Here is a 20,090-nt window from a genome sequence, read left to right as displayed (position 1 = left end):
TGTCTGGTCATATTAGTTATAATTAATACCATGAATCGTTTTCAATCATCAAAATATATCGAGAAGATGCGTGCTAAAAATACTTTGACAGCGATGTACACATTTTCCCCTTTTCGTTAATAACTTGTGTTTCTTTATAAAAGCGAATTTAGAATTTAAATTTTACGAGGTCGTTAATTGATGAAATTAGGGGTGATAATTTTGAAATAAATTATGAGATCAATTTATTTCACATTTGGTACAATCATTTATTGAAGAATTAGTGATATTAGGTTACTTATACCATAATTATGGTATTAGTTTTACTCCTCACTCTGTGGGTCAGCGATCCCTGAATTACTAATAGCTGGATAAAATAACACATATATATTTGCCTTTGTCAAGCTTTTTATAGTCTTTATAAGAAATACAGGGTTAATATTGAAAGCAAAAGTTTCTCCCAATTTATCTAGTTTAAACTAAACACGTATTTTAGTCCTCGTATATTTTATTTTTAGTTTGAATGAACCAACTATCTGACCAATAAAAATATATATACTAAATAATCCGTCATTATTTAATCCTCGCATTATAATCATGTCTTTATAAATCCGGAATAACTTGTTCCCCGACCAAACAACTCTCACGATTTTTTATTTCAAGGAAAATGATATGAAGGACTAGTAATTGAGTTCTAAATTTAACGTTGGTACATAATTAGCGAATATCTTAATATACATATGAAGTTTAAGTTCTAATTATTGAGTTTTATCGAACCCATAACTTATTGCCTACATCTACCTTTGCCCCTCTGGGCCTCTGGCTGAGATAATGTTACATACTGACGGCTAACCTGAGCGAATTTAGGTCGAGTTATATAATTTCAATTGTAGTGTAAGTTATCTTTTAACTCGAATTATGTATGTATCTATTACTTTTTCATATTATATTATATATTCTGGAGTGTGGTGATAACGAGTGGACAAATTCAATTTTGGATAATATTATGACAAAGCAATATTGTTGACCAATTCATGAACACACATCACTTTCATTCATCAACGGCTCTTTGGTATATCTCCAACTTTCTTCTTTGATCCAAAAACAGCAATTCCTTTCCTTAATGGGCCTACTGACGGAGCTTTGCATTACCATATCCAGCTGGCAAAACAACCTCACCCTCCCCCCCTCCCCCCTCCCCAGCCCACAGCCCACGAAATCTCTTTTGTATTTTGTCACTAATACAATTTAATTACGAATTAATGATAGAATATCAAAAAATCTTGTTAACTACGGACTATTCAACGAGATTAGTGATGAAATTCGTATCTAGTTCTTTTCTTTGTCGTGATTTTTTGGGACTTGAAAGGATTTAAGTTATATGTATAAAGATATTATTCACTATTAGTGAGTTTTAACTTGTAATGATAAGTTAATTATTTTGTAATTATCTAATAAGTGATTGGAGCACGTGTAAATATTTCTCTACAATGCATAGAGTAATGATTTTTTAGTCCTTTACAAATGTCTTTTACTTTTATGATCTTTTTATCAGAGATTTTTTTTTTTTTTACACATAAGAGATTTAAAAAAAAAAATACATGAGAGGTTTGAAAAGACTATTTTTTTTTGTTCAAATCATAAAGAGGACAATAAATCTTATTTTCCTCCCATGTGATGTACTCCATTTGGAAATCTCTATTGTATGATGTGAATAGTCTTTTAAATGATTACGCCTCTTTTTTCTTCCTGAAATTCTTATTTTCTGTTTTGTTTTCTTCGAGTATTAGAAGAGGGAGTAAACCATAGTCAAAACTAGAATCACCTTATTTATCTTATTTTGTAATAGTCTGTTTGGTCACGCTTCTAAAATCAATTTATTTTAAAAAATATTTATTTTCAAAAGTACTTTTCAAAAAGTATTTTTGGCATAAAACAGTTTGTGTTTGGCCAATTAATTTTAAAAGAACTTTTGAGCAGCAATTAATATTTGGCCAAACTTTTAAAAAGTGATTCTAACTGTATTTTTCTCAAAAGTGCTTTTCAAAAAAGTGCTTTTGGGCAAAAACTATTTTTTTTAGCTTCTGAAAAACTGTTTTTGCTACTCCCCATATGCACTTATTTTCTCTCAAAAGTTTGACCAAACACATCACTTTTTTAAAAATAAGCACTTTTGGAAAAAAACAAGCTTAGCCAAACAAGCTATAAGTACCATCCAATGCAGAAGGTTGATGGGTCCTTAGAAATTGAATATTCTTCTTTGACCACAAAAGATTGTGATTGAATGGTAAATAATTTATTAAAGTAAGAGACTTCGGATTCGCATTATGAAAATAAAATTATCTTGGATATGAAGTGATTACTTATGAAAGTAAGATTCTCTAGTCCCGAATTTAAATGAGATATCGGTCGCCAAATGGTAAACAATAAGATTATTCTTCTTTCCTTAACACTCCTTAATGAATTTGAGCTTTAGATCACACTGTAATATCTTAGACTCTTTCTTGTTTAACAATCTGGTACTCGAAACTGACTGGTCTAATTAACTTGAAGTTGTGCTAGGTAGACATATTAAAGGGATAAAACACTCTCTAAGAAGTTCTCTATCTCCCAAGCTTGAAACATGAAGTTTCTAGTTAAGGATAAAATGATTTCGATCGTCCTTATATGCTAGACTCTCGAATTACTAGTATTTTGTGCTAAAACAATGAAAATTTTGTCAGTGCTAATGCTTCTTTACTTTTCTCATAAATAAATTTTTAAAGAAGTGATGAAAATACTTTATGAATTGATTTTTGACGCCAGTGGTAACTCGTACAATTATAGGAATGATATGTAACACGCCATTTGAATAATCTTATTTTTAACTAGCTAATCTGAAAATCTAGTTAAATTAGTAATGTTTTGGTTCAGCATTTTTTATTTTATTTTTGAAAAAAAAGAGAGAATTCACATCACAATCAAAAAGACATTAAGAGCCTGTTTGGATGGACTTATGCCTATAAGCTGTTTGCAGTTTATAAGCTAAAAAAATATGTTGGGATAGTCTAACTTATTTTTTTTTTGGCTTATAAGCTATTTTCAGCTTATAAGTTGCTTTAGATAAGTTAAGTCAAATGGGCCAATTATTTTTTTGAGCTTATTTTAAGCACAAAATGACTTTAAGTTGGCCAGCCAAACACTCAAAAAAACTGAAAACAACTTATAAGCAATTTATAAGTCAATCCAAACGAGCTCTAAATAGTTTTATAACTTGAACTTTAATTACATAACCCTAACGGTCTTTCCAATAGATATTAGTAGTAGTGTTCTTTTATTTTCAATTTTTCTTTTTAATGAACTTTGAAGTAAACCGTACATAAATAATATTTAAAATTACATCATTTAAAATTGATGAAAGACTTTTAAATTTATCTAGGTTACTTTTTAAAAAAAAAATAAAAAAATCTAGGTTACTCTCAACAAGGGGAATGTGACATCATTTAAGGATAGTGAGAGTATTTATTGTTTTTCTATTTTTAGTTTGCAATTTTTGATTTTGTCCTTTACCTTGGATTTGCTTTATTTTTGCAAGATCCGTGCCTTCAATTAATATGATCCAGTATATCTTCGACGATAAATGATTATTTTATTACTAACAACAATAAATCACCAAAAAACTTGAAAGCAACTTATTACCTTATTTATTTATAATCATGAGAACATGTGAACCATTAAATGTTGGCCTTAAATAGTTTCCAAAATATATTCCAGTCTCAGTTATTATTGTTTTTGTTCATGATTGTTTCTTTAGTGTTGAAGTCTCGACCTTAAGAAAAAAACAATCAATTGATTTATTAAAGGGGATTATCGCCATTTCTGTTATTTCCAATAAATAACTCAAATGAAAGTATTTCTTTCATTAGAGCAAAAAAGAAAAAAGTACAGCAGATGTAAGATTGTCATAAAAAATCCATGAAATAAGGAAAAGAAAAAGCACTTGATAGAAAATACTAGTATAATAAAATTCAATGTTGAAAGAAATTGAGATAACCACTTAATTAATACCTTTAGTATTCCAAAAAGGCTCGGTTTCTTTGATTATAAAAGAGAAACAGTTCCGGAAAACTTATTTATGTTGTTTAATTATCTGGTATTTGAAATTTACTAGCCATATCAATCCAAATTCACGTCGCGTAGGATTCATTTAAGGAAACACTTTTCATTTTCACGGCTTGAACAAAGATACCTGGTTAACGGTGAAGAGATCCCACCATTACACTGCATCATTTGATTATGAAAAACTTGTTAGATAAAATAAAAATACAAGAAACGGAATACTAGTAAAGTTGAAGAGGCTCAATTCCTTTAAAAAGAAAAATCCGAAACACTACATTTATACAAAACTAAAATTATTACTTCCTAAATTTTTCATGAACTCCGTAATATTTTCATATCCTTTTTTCTAAAGATTATAGTTAAAAAAAAAATTATGCATTTAACTTAACTATCTAATAGGCGAATGAAACATACATAATAAAATTTTCAAAATTTGAAGTGGATGCATCTAATTGAAACACTTTATTAGAAGTTGAGATATTCAATTGGAGCAAAGCATAGTTTATGTGTCTAAATAAAATATCCTCACAAATTTAAGAGATTGCCTTTGTATTAAGTCTTTAACAAGTTTCTTGAACATGTAACTAATGATGTAGCTCCATCGTTACCTATAGATAATTATTTTAAAAATAATTAATACTACTAATAAGTTACTCCATTCTTTACCCTTTGAAATGTATTCCTACTGTTTCAATTTATGTGATATAATTTGACTAAATACAGAGTTAAGAAAGAAATAAAGACTTTTGAAATTTGTGATTTAAAATGAATCATAGATTTTTGTGCGACTGTAAATCATTTCATTAAGGGTAAAATTGAAAATGTTAAGTTTATTTTTAAATAATAGAAATGTATATATATTTTTTGGGACAGACTAAAACAAAAAGTGTATCACGGACAGAGTTTACTTAGCAGGTGTTTGGCCATGAAAACCAAATATTTTTCACTTTATTTGAAATTTTGGAGGTGAAGTTAGAGTTGTGTTTGGTTATAGTTTTTGCAAAAAATATTTGATTGTTTGAGTAGGCGTTTGGCCACGAAAATAATTTTTTTCCACTTTATTTGATATTTTGGAGTTAGAGTTGAAGATGGAATTGTGTTTGGTTATAGTTTTTGCAAAGAATATTTGGTTGTTTGAATGTATTGAAAGTGAAAAAAGTGAAAATAATTTTTTTGGTATTTTTTAAATTCCAAATACAACTTCAACATGGCCAAAAGTTGATTTCCAAATAAAGTGAAAACGTGATTTTTTTTATGGCCAAACGGGCCCTCAAATGTATTGAAAGTGAAAACAAAATAAAAATACAATTTTTTATATTTTCCAAATTAGAATTTTGACCAAATATTAATTTTTAAATAAAATAAAATAATTTTTTTAAAAAAAAAGAAAAATTCTCTCAACCAGGCTAGTTTACTTACTAGAAGTAATCGTCAAGAAGAACGTTAAAACAAAAGGGATAAGGTGTGTGACATCATTTTTTGGTCTTAGAACAGAAACAAAACGCGGTTCCAACCAAACCACACGACGCCGTTTTGTCTCTCCAAAATTCTGTCTATATTTTTTGTCGTCTTCTGTGTCTCTCTCACTCCTCTTTCTCTCTCTAGAAATCTAGTTAACTCCCACCACTCTTAACAATTCTCACTCTCACATTTCTATATTTCTCTCTCACACACATACACCCTCACTCTGTGTAAAAAGTACCTTTCTTTAGTACCCCCCTGCTTCATTGCTTTGTGTGTCTCTGTATCACTGTATGTGTTCTTGAAATTATCAAATACTGGCCAGAAGTTAGAACCAACTTACATTTTGGACACCCATTTGGACTTTTTTTTTTTTAATTTTTATGTGTGTGTGTGTGTTTTTGGTGTTCTTGAAATTACCAAAACTGACCCAAGTTGAAAAACCCTAACCAGAACTTAGATCCAACTCTCATTTTTCGAACACCCATTTGGCTAAAACTTAGTTCTTTGGACAGTTGAATGTAGTTTGCTTATTGAGCTATACATTATCTTTCTCACACAGAAACACCCACACTCTGTGTAAAGTACCATTATTACTTCATTTCTTTGTGTGTGTGTTTTTAGGTGTTCTTGAAGTTATCAAAACTGACCCATTTGAAAAACCCTAACCAGAACTTAGATCCAACTCACATTTTGGACACCCATTTGGCTAAAAACTCGTTCTTGGTATAGTTTAGTAGTAGTTTTATTGAGAAAATTCACATTTTGGACACCCATTTGGCTAAAAACTCGTTCTTGGTATAGTTTAGTAAGTTTAGTAGTAGTTTTATTGAGAAAATTCACATTTTGGACACCCATTTGGCTAAAAAATCTGTTCTTGTATTGTTTTAGTTCACATTTTGGACACCCATTTGGCTAAAAATCTGTTCTTGGATAGTTTAGTAGTTTTATTGAGAAAATTCACATTTTGGACACCCATTTGGCTAAAAACTCGTTCTTGGTATAGTTTAGTAAGTTTAGTAGTAGTTTTATTGAGAAAATTCACATTTTGGACACCCATTTGGCTAAAAAATCTGTTCTTGTATTGTTTTAGTTCACATTTTGGACACCCATTTGGCTAAAAATCTGTTCTTGGATAGTTTAGTAGTTTTATTGAGCTATGCATTCATAGGGTTAAACCAAAAAAATGGCTAGCTCTGACCCGAATAAGCGTGCTCGACCCGGTCCATGGCCACCCGCACCGGAATCATCAGCAATGCCACCATCTTCTTGGGCAAAGAAAACCGGGTTTCGCCCTAAATTCTCTGGTGAGACAAATGCTAGTGATTCTGGGCAAATTGGGATAGCCCCACAGCCTCAACAGAACTCGACCCGGAGAAGAAACTCCGACCCGAATTTGGATCTTGAAGCGGGTCGGGCTAGGCCACCTAGACAGGAGAAGGTGAATGGCGAAACAACGGGCGAGAAAGATAAGCCTGTGAGGAAAAGGAGAGAATCTGATGGTGGTGGTGTGCCTAAGAGTACTAATGGACAAGCTGTAGGTACTACCACTGATACTGCTGGTACTACTACTACTGCAGCTGCGGCAGGTACTACTGCAGCTGCTGCGGGGACTCGAAGAGCTTCCAGGAATAATGAAGAGGCTGTGGATGTGTTGCCACAAATAGTTGATGATGATGGTTTTATGTCTAGGCATTCACATATGAAGTATGAGCTTAGAGATTCTCCTGGTCTTGGTGAGTTCATTTTCTTGATTAGTGAACTTGGAAGTATACAATTCAATTGAATTTTTATTTGAATATTATGTTATATCCAAAAATCTAGGATTTTTTCACTCAATTGCTCGATGATTGTTGTTATACGAATATGCTTGTTTTGTCACAACTTGTGCCCGCCTGGACTAGTTCATGACTGAATTTTTATTTGAATATGTTAGTTAATGGAAAAAGATAGCATTTTTCATCTGAATTGCTTGTTGATAGGATAATGAATTAATATTTGTTTGTATTTTCGGTTCCCTCCGCTCAATCATTTAACTGCACTATTGGGTGTTGTTAAATGTAATTAGGTCGAATTTGAGATGAATTACACTTGTTCACGTGAAAAGATTTAATCCTTTAGTCTAACAGTGAAAGTACTGCCTTTTTATTTGAATATGTTAGCTAATTGAAAAATCTAGCATTTTTCACTGGATTGCTTGTTGATTGTCATTATATGAATATGCTTGTTTTTTCACAGCTTAGAGATACTCCTGGTCTTGGTGAGCTGATTTTTGATTAGTGACCTTGGCGGTAAACATTTCGAGTGAATTTTTCAATATGTTAGTTAATCGAAAAAAGCTACTAGCATTTTTCACTGAATTGCTTGTTGATTGTCATTATATGAATATGCTTATTTTTCCACAGCTTAGAGATTCTCCTGGTCTTGGTGAGCTGATTTTTGATTAGTGAACTTGGCAGTAAACATTTCAACTGAATTTTTGAATATGTTAGTTAATCGAAGATAGCAAGCATTTTTCACTGAATTGCTTGTTGATCGTCATTATATGAATATGCTTGTTTTTTCCAGCTTGTGCTCACCTCAACTAATGCACCAGGCAGCCTACATTTCAACTGAAATTTATTCAAAAAAGCTAGCATGTTGACTCGATTGCTTGTTAGTAGGAAAAGAGTTGCCATTTGTTTGTATTTTTGTTTTTCTTTTTTGGCTGGAGCATTCAACTGCAATATTGGGTATTGCTAAATGTCTTAGGTCAGAATTTTGAGATGAATTACACCTGTTCATGTGAAAAGATTTGAGCTTTTAGTCTAACAGTGGAATTACTGATGTATGTTCATATGTTGCAGTTCCTATTGGACTCTATGGTTTTCAACATTATCTATCAATGTTGGGGTCGTTGATACTAGTTCCGCTAGTGATAGTTCCAGCAATGGGTGGTAACTATGTGAGTTCTTTACTTTCTTTATGTTCTTATTCATGTTATGTTTAATATGGTATTATTTTTGTTTTATTTAGCTGACGTGAACTGATAAAAGTTGGTACTTATAGGAGGATACATCAAATGTTGTCTCCACTGTGCTCATTGTGTCAGGAGTGACAACGCTGTTGCATACGTTCTTTGGCTCGAGGTTGCCTCTAATACAGGGCCCTTCATTTGTTCATCTTGCTCCTGCTCTTGCAATAATTCACTCCCCAGAGTTCTTGGGATTGAATGGAAATGTATGTTTCAACGCTCCTTCTTGCTATGTTATCGAGTAGTACTTTGCGAGGATCCATGTGTATATGTGGTTTTTGCATTTCCAGAATCTTGTTGAATGGCAGATTCTTCCAACTAAAATGAAGTATGCTGCTTTAGATATTGCATTTGTGGTTCAGTACTTAGTAAATGCTGCACTTTATTGACGATTAGAAGCACATCTCTTCTATCTGTAGATAGTGGGATATGAATTACTCCCTCTGTTTCAATTTATGTGAACCCATTTCCTTATTAGTCCGTGCCAAAAAGAATGACCTCTTTCTATATTTGGAAACAATTTACCTTTATGCAATGATTTATAGCCACACAAAATATATGTGACTCATTTTACACCACAAGTTTAAAAGTCTTCTCTACTTTCTTAAACTCCGTGCCCAGTCAAATGGGTTCACATAAATTGAAGCGGAGGGAGTATTATACAATAACCTATGTGGCTTCAAGTACCTCATAAGCAAAGCAGTGATTGTTTCTAGGGATAATTACCATTTTAATACGCGGTAAATGTATATTTAGTACAAATATACATTCAATATACACGTTGTATACACAAATGTACATATATTATACATATAACTTACATAATCAGTGTATAGGTTTTGTATATGTTGGCTAGCGCGCGTAATTAATTTCGGTCGGTGAGACAAAAATGAAAAACACTTCTTTACGAATGAAAATCGTTTGTAGAGGGAACTTACACGAGTACCCAATATTCTTCAAGAAGCGAATATGAAACAGATGCACTTTTAACTCTTAGACTTAAAGCATTTTATTAGACAAAGTTTCATTTCCCTCTCTAACTTCTGTTCTCTCCCTTTTTTTTTTTCTTTTTTGTTTTCTGTTTCTGTTTCTCTCTTGGCTAAATAGCCTTGGTCCTTTAGCTTTGATTCTTGTCCCATCACTGAATTTAACAGTAGCACTATTATTGGTTATGTAATTTATCTTTCAAGTAGTTGTTTATGTCAAAACATAGTAGTAAGAAGGTCTCCTACCTGCAGAATTTCAAGCATATCATGAAAGAGTTGCAGGGAGCTATAATAATTTCTTCAGCTTTTCAAGCAATTCTTGGATACAGTGGGTTGATGTCAGTATTAGTGAGGTAAGAAATCCTTGTCCGACATTTTTACGTATTCTTCTCTGTTGTTATGCTGTGCTGCCAATAAATGCATTCAAAATTACACAGCTAATATTTTCATTATCACATATTGTTTCATGGCATTATCAGATTGGTTGTCAGCTAAGACTTCTCTTCGCTCTGGTTAAATTCTACCAGTAGATAATAGATCAATGCGACCTATGTACATTCTTCTTCTTTTTTTCTTTTATAGGTATGCCCTACAAACATTCTATTGTGCTTAAATATAGCAATAGCCCCACTGTGCTTACGATGCTATATGACGTTGGATGATATTAGGGAAATCTAGATTTAGTTTTAAGTGACTACACTGGAGTGGTCTTTTGGGTGTTAACTGAATCACAATCATTTTCTTTCACATTGTTAACTAAAAATCTTGAAAGTCAAATCTTTAGATCTTGAGTACCAGTCTATAAAGATGGCATATGGACTTGATTCCCCTTCTGTAACATATTTAACAGAGGAAGTTCTAGTTAGCAGGAAAACAGACAAAGAAAGGAACTCCTAGTGTGCAATGTCGTTCTTCTTATAACCAATCCACCTCAGCTATTTCGCCTAGGACCTAGGTTAAGTAGACCTTAATCACTTTATAAGTTCTCGAGTCCTATGTGATGTATTACAGCTACTTCCTCTAGGTTAAGTAGACCTTTGTCACTTTGTGAGTTCTCGAGTCCTATGTGGTTTATCGTATGCAAGAAGAGCTATGTGACTCACTTTTAAGATTGCGGTACCAAAGAACGAGGAAAATTTACAAGTAGAGGTTTGGTTACAAAAACATACCCAGTGAAATCCCACAAAGTGGGGTCTGGGGAGGGTAGAGTGTCCGCATATCTTACCCCTACAAGTAGAGGTTTGGTTCTTATAGACAAATGATATTTGCTTGGTCACTTTAGCTACTTCTTGGCTAGGGTGATTGGATAATGGCAACAGAACAAGAAAACATGGTGATATATGTTCGACTGCTGGATTTCACGCTTTATTTTGGAGAAGAAATAAAGTCCATCCTCTTGACTACCTTAGTTTAGAATTGCATCTATTTGAGATACTCTTTATTAGCTGATTGTTGACGCGGTACTAAAAGCCCTGCTATCTGAAGCTCTGCTGCCTCCATGAATACTTTTGAAGAATAAGACAAATATCAAATCTCTTAGAAAGATGTGTAGTTGTACTTCGCTTTCTTTTGGTATATGTTTAAAATTTGATTAAGCACCGGGTGTCCGAGGCTCTTAGAGCCCCGACTAATCCCGGGGGTGCACAGGCCCTCGGCAAGGAGTTTCCCGCAAGTGCACCACGGGTAATTCAGGGTTTTACCCAGTCCGATGGCCCTCAGAAATTGTTTGCACCCAGTGGGTTTCGAACTTGAGACCTTGAAAGGGAGCACCCCAAGGCTCAAGCCAATTGCCACCAGGCCAACTCCTGACGGGGGAACAACTTTTTATTGCTCCTTTTTGGATGACCTTGAAATCGTTTGTTTCAGCTTGGAAACTTTGGGTGATGGACCCACTCCTCCACCATTCTTCACTTAAATGCCATTCATGTTTCCAACTCGTGACATACACCTACCACAGATCCTGAGCTGTACTACCTTTCCGGTTGAGCCAAAACTATTCTAGAAGAACATGTCTGGTAGAAAATTTTACGTCCACTCGTAGTCTTCTGTTTCTTTTTGCTCCTCCCTTTGTCATTACTGTTTTTTATGGAATTCCTTTATATAGGTCTTACTAAATTTTCTTTTTCTAAGTTATACTTATGCTGGTCATAGGAAATAAATGATTGAATGATTCGAACACCACAGTTATAAAAAAAATTAATAGAATGATGTCACACTGAAACATTCATTAATCTTGTCCTTTATTTGGCATTCTCTAGCATAACCTTTCTAACATTGTTTTTGTGCTGTAGAGGCTTTTGTGTTTAACTGTGAGCTTCCAGCTTTTTTCATTTTTCAATATTCTTATTTTTGGTCAACGAAGGTGTGCAAGTACAAATCCAAACACTGATTTGCCCTTTTCTGGTCTAGGTTGATCAATCCTGTGGTTGTGGCTCCTACTGTTGCTGCTGTTGGACTTTCATTCTACAGTTATGGTTTCCCACAAATTGGTACATGCCTTGAAATTGGAGCAGTGCAGATATTGTTAGTTGTTATTTTCTCTCTTGTAAGTAACCCACAAGTTCTTGTTTAGATTTCTTTCCTGTATCCTATACTATAATACAGCTGAAATGCCTTATTTGGCACTTTGCTGTATTTGTTCACTCTGGTCACATCGTTTTCCAGTTTTTTGGGGCTTTTTTCATTTTTGGCCCGTCGGCCGAAATTAAATATGGTGCTAACCAAAATAAACAAAACCTATACACTAATTGTGTATATTATATGTATATTTTGTGTACGCAGTATGTATATTTATACTTAATACACAAAACCTATACGTTTGCTGGCTATTATTCTTTTGAGCGGTCCAAAAATGTAATTATCCCCTTATTTTCTGCTTGAGTGGAGCAGATTAGCATTTTCTTTTTGCAAGTATATGATGTCTTAACTTCTTCAATGATATATTTTTTTATGGTGCAGTATCTTCGTAAGATATCTGTCTTTGGTCATCGAGTGTTTCTCATCTACGCGGTAAATCTGTGGTTTACTTTTCATCTTCTATTCTTTTTCTGTTGGTTCAACATCCTCTAACCCATGCATTCATGTTCGTGTGCAGGTTCCCTTGGGACTAGCAATAACATGGGCTGTAGCTTTCCTTCTGACCCAAGTGGGAGTATATAATTATAAAGACTGTGATGTGAATGTACCAGTATCAAATATAATTTCCGACCACTGCAGAAAGAATATCCCTAGGATGAAGCACTGTCGTGTTGATGCTTCACACGCATTAAGATCTGCTCCGTGGTTTAGATTCCCTTATCCGTTGCAATGGGGTGTGCCTGTCTTCAGCTGGAAAATGGCTCTAGTAATGTGTGTGGTATCCATAATTTCATCTGTCGATTCGGTGAGTTGTTTCCCTGTTGAGTTTTAATTTTTCTTATCTTTAACTAGCACTTTTAGTCCCTCAAAATATTGATAAATTCTAATTTTGGTCCTTGTGATTTCTGGTTAATCACATTTAACCTTCAATTAATTGATATGTGCTCTTTTCTCTTTGGCTGTGTCACTGTGAATCTTCACAACTTATGACTTGATAAGTGCTAAACCATTCAGTTCTCTATGTATTACGTTAAGCTGTACTGTTAGTATGTTACTCCATATTTAAGTGTAATATTGTTCGAAAAATTGTCTAAAAATCACGTATTTCCTATGTAAAGAGACCAAAAACACACATATCAGTTAATTGAAGGTTAAATGAGCTTCGTCAAATATTACAAGGACCAAAAACTCATGCGTAATCGAGAAAAGTGCAATTATCTCTTGTAACAAATTACTCCTAAGATATTGCATTTTTAGTAGTGTCATGTTGTGAGCTGAGAGTTGAGACTTATTTTAAGAGCTGTCTGGCATTAATATAGACCTCAACTCATTTGTATCGCTGTCTGTGCCTTGAGCCAACTCGAGGAAAATGTAATGCTCAAGAAGAATTTAAACTCTTCAGGGAGGTCACTGAAATAGTAAGACCCTAAGTGAAGTTTAAGACGCAGCTATCCAATTATTAACACGGACTTGTTGGAAATCTGTGTTCTCCCTTGCCCCAGCCAGCGAACTCTTTGCGAACTGAACGAATATACCACCCTAAGCTACGTCTTGATATCTTAGTTGGGTAAAAATATTTTGTTAGGTTGATTCTCAAGACTAAGTTCCTCTTGCCTATGAAGTGACTGTCATTGTCATTTGAATGCACTTAGCCTCATTTCTTAAAAGGACATCAGCAAGGCTCAGGTTATTTTATCGATATTTCTCTCTTTCTAAATTTTAGTCTAGTGAAATTTCAAAATGGTAGAGTTTGTGTTCAGTTTAACTTGATGTTGGGGATAGGAACTAAAGGGTATACTCAGCGTTATTAGAAAGCAAGAGATCGAGCGATATGAAGCGAGGATTGCCTCATGAGTAAAGCGATGCACCTTGGTTAGTGAGGTGTAAAGTGATATCAATCAAAGGTGGTCAATTCCTTGAATTGGCTATAAATGATGAAAAAGGAAGGGGATAAAAGGCATTTTCCTGTTTGAGTACTAGCCACTGGGATTTCTCTCGACGTAAACTTCAATGTTCTCTTTGTCCTTGCATCTCTTCTTGTTCTTCTTTGAGTTTTTAATACCTTTTCCTCAGTGTTATCAAAGGCGCGCTTTAAGCGCGCTTAAGCCCTGAAGCGAGGCTCAAAACATGTTGAGCGCTTCGCCTTGCTTTATGTGCGCTTCAGTGTCGCCATCAAGGCTCTAAGACATACTTTTCCTTGCCAATGAGCCTCTCTTGAGGAGGTGACACTAGATGATTGATATTTCACTTTATCTTAATATTTTTACAATTTCGTTGTCCATATATTTGTTCTTCATGCTTATTATTATTAATCTTGGACTAAACATATATATATTTGTATTTTTGCACCACTGCGCTTTTTTTCATTAAAGCCCACACTTTATATGCGCGTCGCGCTTAAAGCCCCAGCTGACCTTAGAGCTTTTTTCGCGCTTTTTGCTTTTGATAACACTGCTTTTCCTCTGCTACTTCTGTTTCTCTGTTTTTGTTCTTAAAATTTCCTTCTATCTTTTGTTTTTCTTCCTCTTGAAATGATGATTCTCTTTTTCTTGTCTTTCTAATATGATATAGGCATTTCCTTTCCTCTTCTCTACTCTCTTTGTATAGCTAATGAAGTAATTAAATATAAAATTCAATGCTACAAATAACTGTTTTTTATGTTGGTTAATTGAAATTGAAAATGGATTTGCAGTAAAGCTATCTCTTTCTTTCCTTATTAAATTAACATTTTGATGACATTTAATATTTAGTTGTTGGATAATATTGGTATAGTTCTATATTGGATGTTTTAAGTACTAAATTAATATGTATTAGATAATTCTTATTACTTGATCAAACAAAAAAATATGTGCCTCACTTCGGAAAGTGTGTGCATTACTTCTCAGTTTTCGCTTAAAGCAAACATTGTCGGTTTTTGCACTTTTTGCTTGCAGACACACTCGGATACTTGCTTTAAATATGTTCTCAATGTTCCAAGCTTGTAAAATTGACTTATTTTTCTGGGACTGCCTCTTGGTTTATTAGTTCTCATCTCAAATATTGGACAATACATAGAATGGAGTTTTGAACAATCATTTTTTTTTCTAACAATTATGTTAACTTTTAGGTTGGGTCATATCATGCATCATCATTGTTGGTTGCATCCAGACCGCCAACACCTGGTGTTTTAAGTCGAGGAATTGGTCTGGAAGGTCTTTGTAGCCTCTTGGCTGGTCTATGGGGCACAGGAACTGGATCTGCAACTTTAACTGAAAATGTGCACACGATTGCTGTTACCAAAATGGGAAGCCGCAGAGCGATCGGAGTGGGGGCATGTGTTTTAATTGCCCTTTCTTTGATAGGTATGCTTCTTCAGTTGACCTTATGAATTTATAACATTTGCATAAATATCCCTCATAGGCAGGTCTTTCTGAAAAATTGTTAGCATTTCGTAACTCCCACAAATTAAAACATGTTTCAGCTCAGGAGGTAGAATATAAGGTTAATATCACTTTTGGTCCCCTAGTTATAAGTAAATTTTAACGTTAGTCCTTGTGATATCTGAACTAAGCACATTTAACCTTCAATTACTTGAGATGTGCATTTTTCATCCCTTTGCTTATGAATATTCACAAATTTTCATATTTATTAACCATTGCTGTAAGATATGCTTCTATCGTAAACAGCCTCTCTACCCCATAAAGGTTGAGGTAAGGTCTGCGTACATCTTACCCTCCCCAGACCCCACTTATGGGATTACACTGGGTTTGTTGTTGTTGCTGTAAGATATGCTTCACTATGTTTGCCAATTTGAGAAGAACTTTTGGATGTTACCTTTTGTAAATTATACATCTAGTCCCCTCTCATACATAATCTTTGATAAAGTGAGGTATTTTATTAATATGTAGTCCTCTCTCATACATCATGTTCTAGAGATTATAGAACTACCTGAAGGTGATGAATTTTTCAGAGTTAATTCTACTTGTTCTTTATATATATTCTCCGAGTACGTGGAAATAGCGAAGCTATTATTCTTCTAAGGGTTAGATACGGATTACCCCCTTCGGTTTTTGGGTTTGTCGCATTTACGCCTAAAATTTCAACTACCTCCTCAAGGTTATGGGCTAGATCAACCTGATTATTTTTTTTATAATGGATCAACCTGATTATGTCAATTCTATCATGATTCATTGTCCTGAGTTGCTGGGGACCCCCTCCTCTCCCCTCAAGGAACCCCCACATCCTACAGCATTGAGAAGAGAATTATGTTTAACAATATTAAGGAAGATCTCGAAGAAGTTTAGGAGCGGACAAATACTCCCTCGAGTTCAGAACCTGCGCTCCAACAGGGTTGGGCCAGCTAAGTCAAGGGATTTCTTGGTTATTAAAAGAAGACAAGACCTTTGGTTTATTATATGTAGGCAAATACCATGAGTTTGGTGTTTAATTGGGAGGAGGGTAGAGAGGCAGACCTATATTTCTCCGAGTCTTGTAAGTTGTACCTTTGCACCAACCGGGGCTGGGCCAGCTAACGCAAGGGATTTACTGGTCTAGAAAAGGAAAATCCACAAGAAATGATATCTTCTCCTTTATAAAAAATCCTTTTTGGCTAGTATTTGGTCAGGACATTGCTAATGCTGAAGCCGCAGCATTACTGCCTTGTTGGTAAGAGTGAATATGCTTTAGATTTCATTAGTAATCTTTGACTATCAAAAACTATTCACTGTAAACATGAACAACAAATGATTAGATTCCGTGTTAAAGAATGCAGCTCAAAATTGCAGATATCCCATGTGTTCCAATTTTACCCTGAAAAGTCATGTACTGGTGTAATTTATGCAAAACTTTACTTTGACATTCTCTTTATAATACCTATTTGCGTATATTCAGTCACCTATTTGTCATGGCAACGTAATGTAACATGCTCCTTTTGACACATGCAAACAGGTAAAGTAGGAGGCTTTATTGCATCAATACCAGATGTCATCGTCGCAGGCCTATTATGTTTTATGTGGACAATGCTTACCGCTCTCGGCTTGTCAAATTTACGCTATAGTGAAGCAGGAAGCTCAAGGAACATTATCATAGTTGGCCTATCTTTATTCCTATCCCTTTCTGTACCAGCCTACTTCCAGCAGTATGGCATCTCTCCGAACAGCAACTTGCCCGTTCCGAGTTATTTTCAACCATATGTCGTGGCTTCTCACGGTCCGATCCAAACCAGTTTTGGAGGGGTATATGCATCTTCGACTGAATCAGAGTTTTTGCCAAAATTGTCTCTTATCTATGGGAGTAGGTATATTTTGGTCCTTCAAATAAAACCTTGAGCATCTTTAGGAGTACCTTTGGTCCAACTAACAATATGGACTAAAACTAACCTTGACTACCAAAAAACATGGCAAAAATCGAGCTCAGTTGGTTTTTGTTTTCCCATTTTTTTTTTTGCGAAAATTGACCAAGCTCAGTCAGTTTTATTTTAAAATTGTATTGGGATCAAACCGACCGAGTAAGTCAGTTTTTCGGTTGGCGCGGAAGTCGGTCAATTTTTGCCGTATTTTTTGTTAGTCACTGTTAAGTTTTTAAGTTCATTCTGCTAGTTGAACCAAAGGTGCTCCACTTTAGCAAACTTAAGGGACTAAAGATGCTCAAGGTTATATTTATAGGACCAAAATAGACCTACTCATACAAGAAGGGACAATTTTGGTTTAAAACTCGACTTAAATTACATGAACTAAAGTTCTCTTTAATCGGTCCTGACTCTGCAAAAATACTTCTTTTGCAGCTAAACTACGTTTTGAATACATTGTTATCACTTCACATGGTGATAGCATTCTTGGTAGCTGTGATCCTCGACAACACCGTGCCAGGCGGTCGACAGGAGCGTGGGGTCTACGTTTGGTCTGATCCCGAGACAGCAAAAAGAGAGTCAGCTGTAGCCAAAGACTACGGGTTGCCATTCCGAGTTGGCAAACTCTTCAGATGGGTGAAATGGGTTGGACTATAATGCCCGTTGCTCTAGTGTTTGCCAGCTACATTTTTTTCAAACTCGTCAGGGAAGTCTCACGGGAAAAATCAGTATGACCTTAAAAAGAGTGTCTCACATTCACGAGGCAATGCATAAATTATGACTTCTCCACACGATGTGAGTTTATCGAACGAGTAGGTGTTATAGAGAGGAGATACTTATGTACATTTTGAGGACTTGGGCGCATTTTGTGTAATATGTTGTTTGTATAAACTGTATGTAGTTTAGCTGAAATGTCCAGGTGGACCTATTTCTCTGTTTTTTTTGTTTGGCTTTCTGCAGAGTAGAGAGATTTGTTTTGGTTAATTCAGCTATATGAGCTTGAAAGAGGGTTAATTTGGAGCCATGTATGTATCATATGAGATTAATATTATTCTTTTTGTTACACTAATGTCAGCTGAAACTCTGGAAAATAGTGTTTAATCATCAGCTTTCTTGTACAGTCAATTAATTAACATCTTTGTTTTATTACCTCCTCCTTTCTTTAACTCACAGGCATAGGAAGTCACATTGAAATTGCAAAAAAATATCACGCCTCTGTAGGATTTGAACCTACGTTATTGGGTTCTGGAGATTCACATGATACTGATTGTTATAGTGAAATGTTGTTATGGAGGCTGACTGACTATACTTAAAAATCCTTTTTTCAGCAGTTTTATCTTTGATGCAAAAGTAACTCAAGCAAGTTATATCATGGCTGTTTAAACATAAAGCACCAAGTGGGGATGTATGACACCAGCAAAAAATATGCGTTTAATTTAGATATCTAAGCATAGTAAGTTAATAACATGTGTACAGCTGTACATGATAATAATACTATTAAATAAGCACTTACCAAAACTATATAAACAAAAACACGTGATTATAAGTTAGGTTTAAGTACTTAATAGAAAATCATTTTTTGCACGGATTGCCCTTCGTTTGGGGTGGTCTTTAAATTTTGCCCCTCAAATTTGTGGTCTTTAAATTTTGCCCTTCATAGTTGTGGTCTTTAAATTTTGCCCTTTGCTTGGAAAGATGAGCGAATACATGAAGTTCTGGGTTCGAACCCCCGCTCAGGCATAAAATAAAAAAATAATTTCGCAAGGCAGGACTGGGGGAGTGTATGCCGGATCCAGCATACAATCTTTAAGAAAAAGTTAAAGTTATGCCGGATCCGGCATAACTAAAAGTCTGCCCCTCAAGGAAAAGTCTGCCCCCTCCGGCAGACTTTTAGTTATGTTTAACTAAAAGTCTGCCGGAGGGGGCATACAAAATTTAAACTTTGCCTTATAAGACAAACTTTTTTTTTTTGGTTGAAAGTCTATTTTATTCCATCCAAAAAACTTGTACAACACAAAGTTGAAGCTGACCTTCAACTGTACATGGTAAAATTCCTACTCACTAACTTGTATAAGTCAAACTAGGAGCAACTATTACATTAAAAAAACAACAGCCAGTTTCAATCAACTACACTTAGCTAGGAATAGCAATTCATAGCAGCAAGAGCTCTCTGCCATTTGAAGTTGTTCCTGCCTTGGATGTGAATATGTTGTGCAATCTCTCTGCAGAGTCTATCAGGAAGAAACTGAGTGTTTTGAAATCTGAGTAGGTTCCTTTCTCTCCAAACCAATGCCACTAGCATACCAAAAATGCAGCAAGTAATGGAGCAGTGGCCTGATTTGTGTCTAGCAATGTGTGAGTCCATTTGATTTCATCTTGCCAGCCCCCTATTCTTCTAGTGTACCCCATCCATACCAACAATCTGTACCACAATCCTTTTGTGATGGAGCATTCAAAATAAAGATGGGAAAATGTTTCTTGGGTCTGCCCACAGAAGATGCAATCAAGTGGCACTTGAATGCCAAATTTGTGAAGTCTATCAACAGTTGCTAATCTACCTTGTATTGCCAGCCAACGTGTGAATTTGTATATGGGATGGAAATTTGGTTGCAGCATAATACTTTTCCATGTAACTTTGATATATATGCTT

The 20,090-nt window shown here is 34.7% G+C and overlaps 1 protein-coding gene across 1 annotated transcript; it reads left to right on the top strand.

Annotated features, from left to right (window-relative positions):
- The first annotated feature begins 5,625 nt into the window (after positions 1 to 5,625).
- On the top strand, positions 5,626 to 18,547 carry LOC132600529 (nucleobase-ascorbate transporter 12). Its single transcript, XM_060313751.1, has 10 exons — positions 5,626 to 7,274; positions 8,385 to 8,482; positions 8,587 to 8,757; positions 9,790 to 9,890; positions 11,947 to 12,082; positions 12,496 to 12,546; positions 12,632 to 12,919; positions 15,221 to 15,455; positions 17,041 to 17,327; positions 17,876 to 18,547. The coding sequence occupies exons 1-10, from the start codon at positions 6,725 to 6,727 to the stop codon at positions 18,095 to 18,097; spliced, it is 2,139 nt and encodes a 712-aa protein (XP_060169734.1). The 5' UTR covers positions 5,626 to 6,724; the 3' UTR covers positions 18,098 to 18,547.
- Positions 18,548 to 20,090: the final 1,543 nt, after the last annotated feature.

This window comes from Lycium barbarum, chromosome 6 (assembly GCF_019175385.1).
Source record: "Lycium barbarum isolate Lr01 chromosome 6, ASM1917538v2, whole genome shotgun sequence".
In the NCBI taxonomy this organism is placed as follows: Eukaryota; Viridiplantae; Streptophyta; class Magnoliopsida; order Solanales; family Solanaceae; genus Lycium; species Lycium barbarum.
Note: the sequence above shows the minus strand (reverse complement) of the source record. Positions and strands in the feature narration are given on the sequence as shown.

What these genes read in the sequence shown, in the direction of transcription:
- LOC132600529 (XM_060313751.1), top strand. Translation starts at nt 6,725, where the DNA reads ATGGCTAGCTCTGACCCGAATAAGCGTGCTCGACCCGGTCCATGGCCA. An exon ending in GAGTGTTTCTCATCTACGCG is followed by an intron (nt 12,547 to 12,631) that starts GTAAATCTGTGG and finishes GTTCGTGTGCAG; the next exon opens with GTTCCCTTGGGACTAGCAAT. An exon ending in TCCAAACCAGTTTTGGAGGG is followed by an intron (nt 17,328 to 17,875) that starts GTATATGCATCT and finishes CTTCTTTTGCAG; the next exon opens with CTAAACTACGTTTTGAATAC.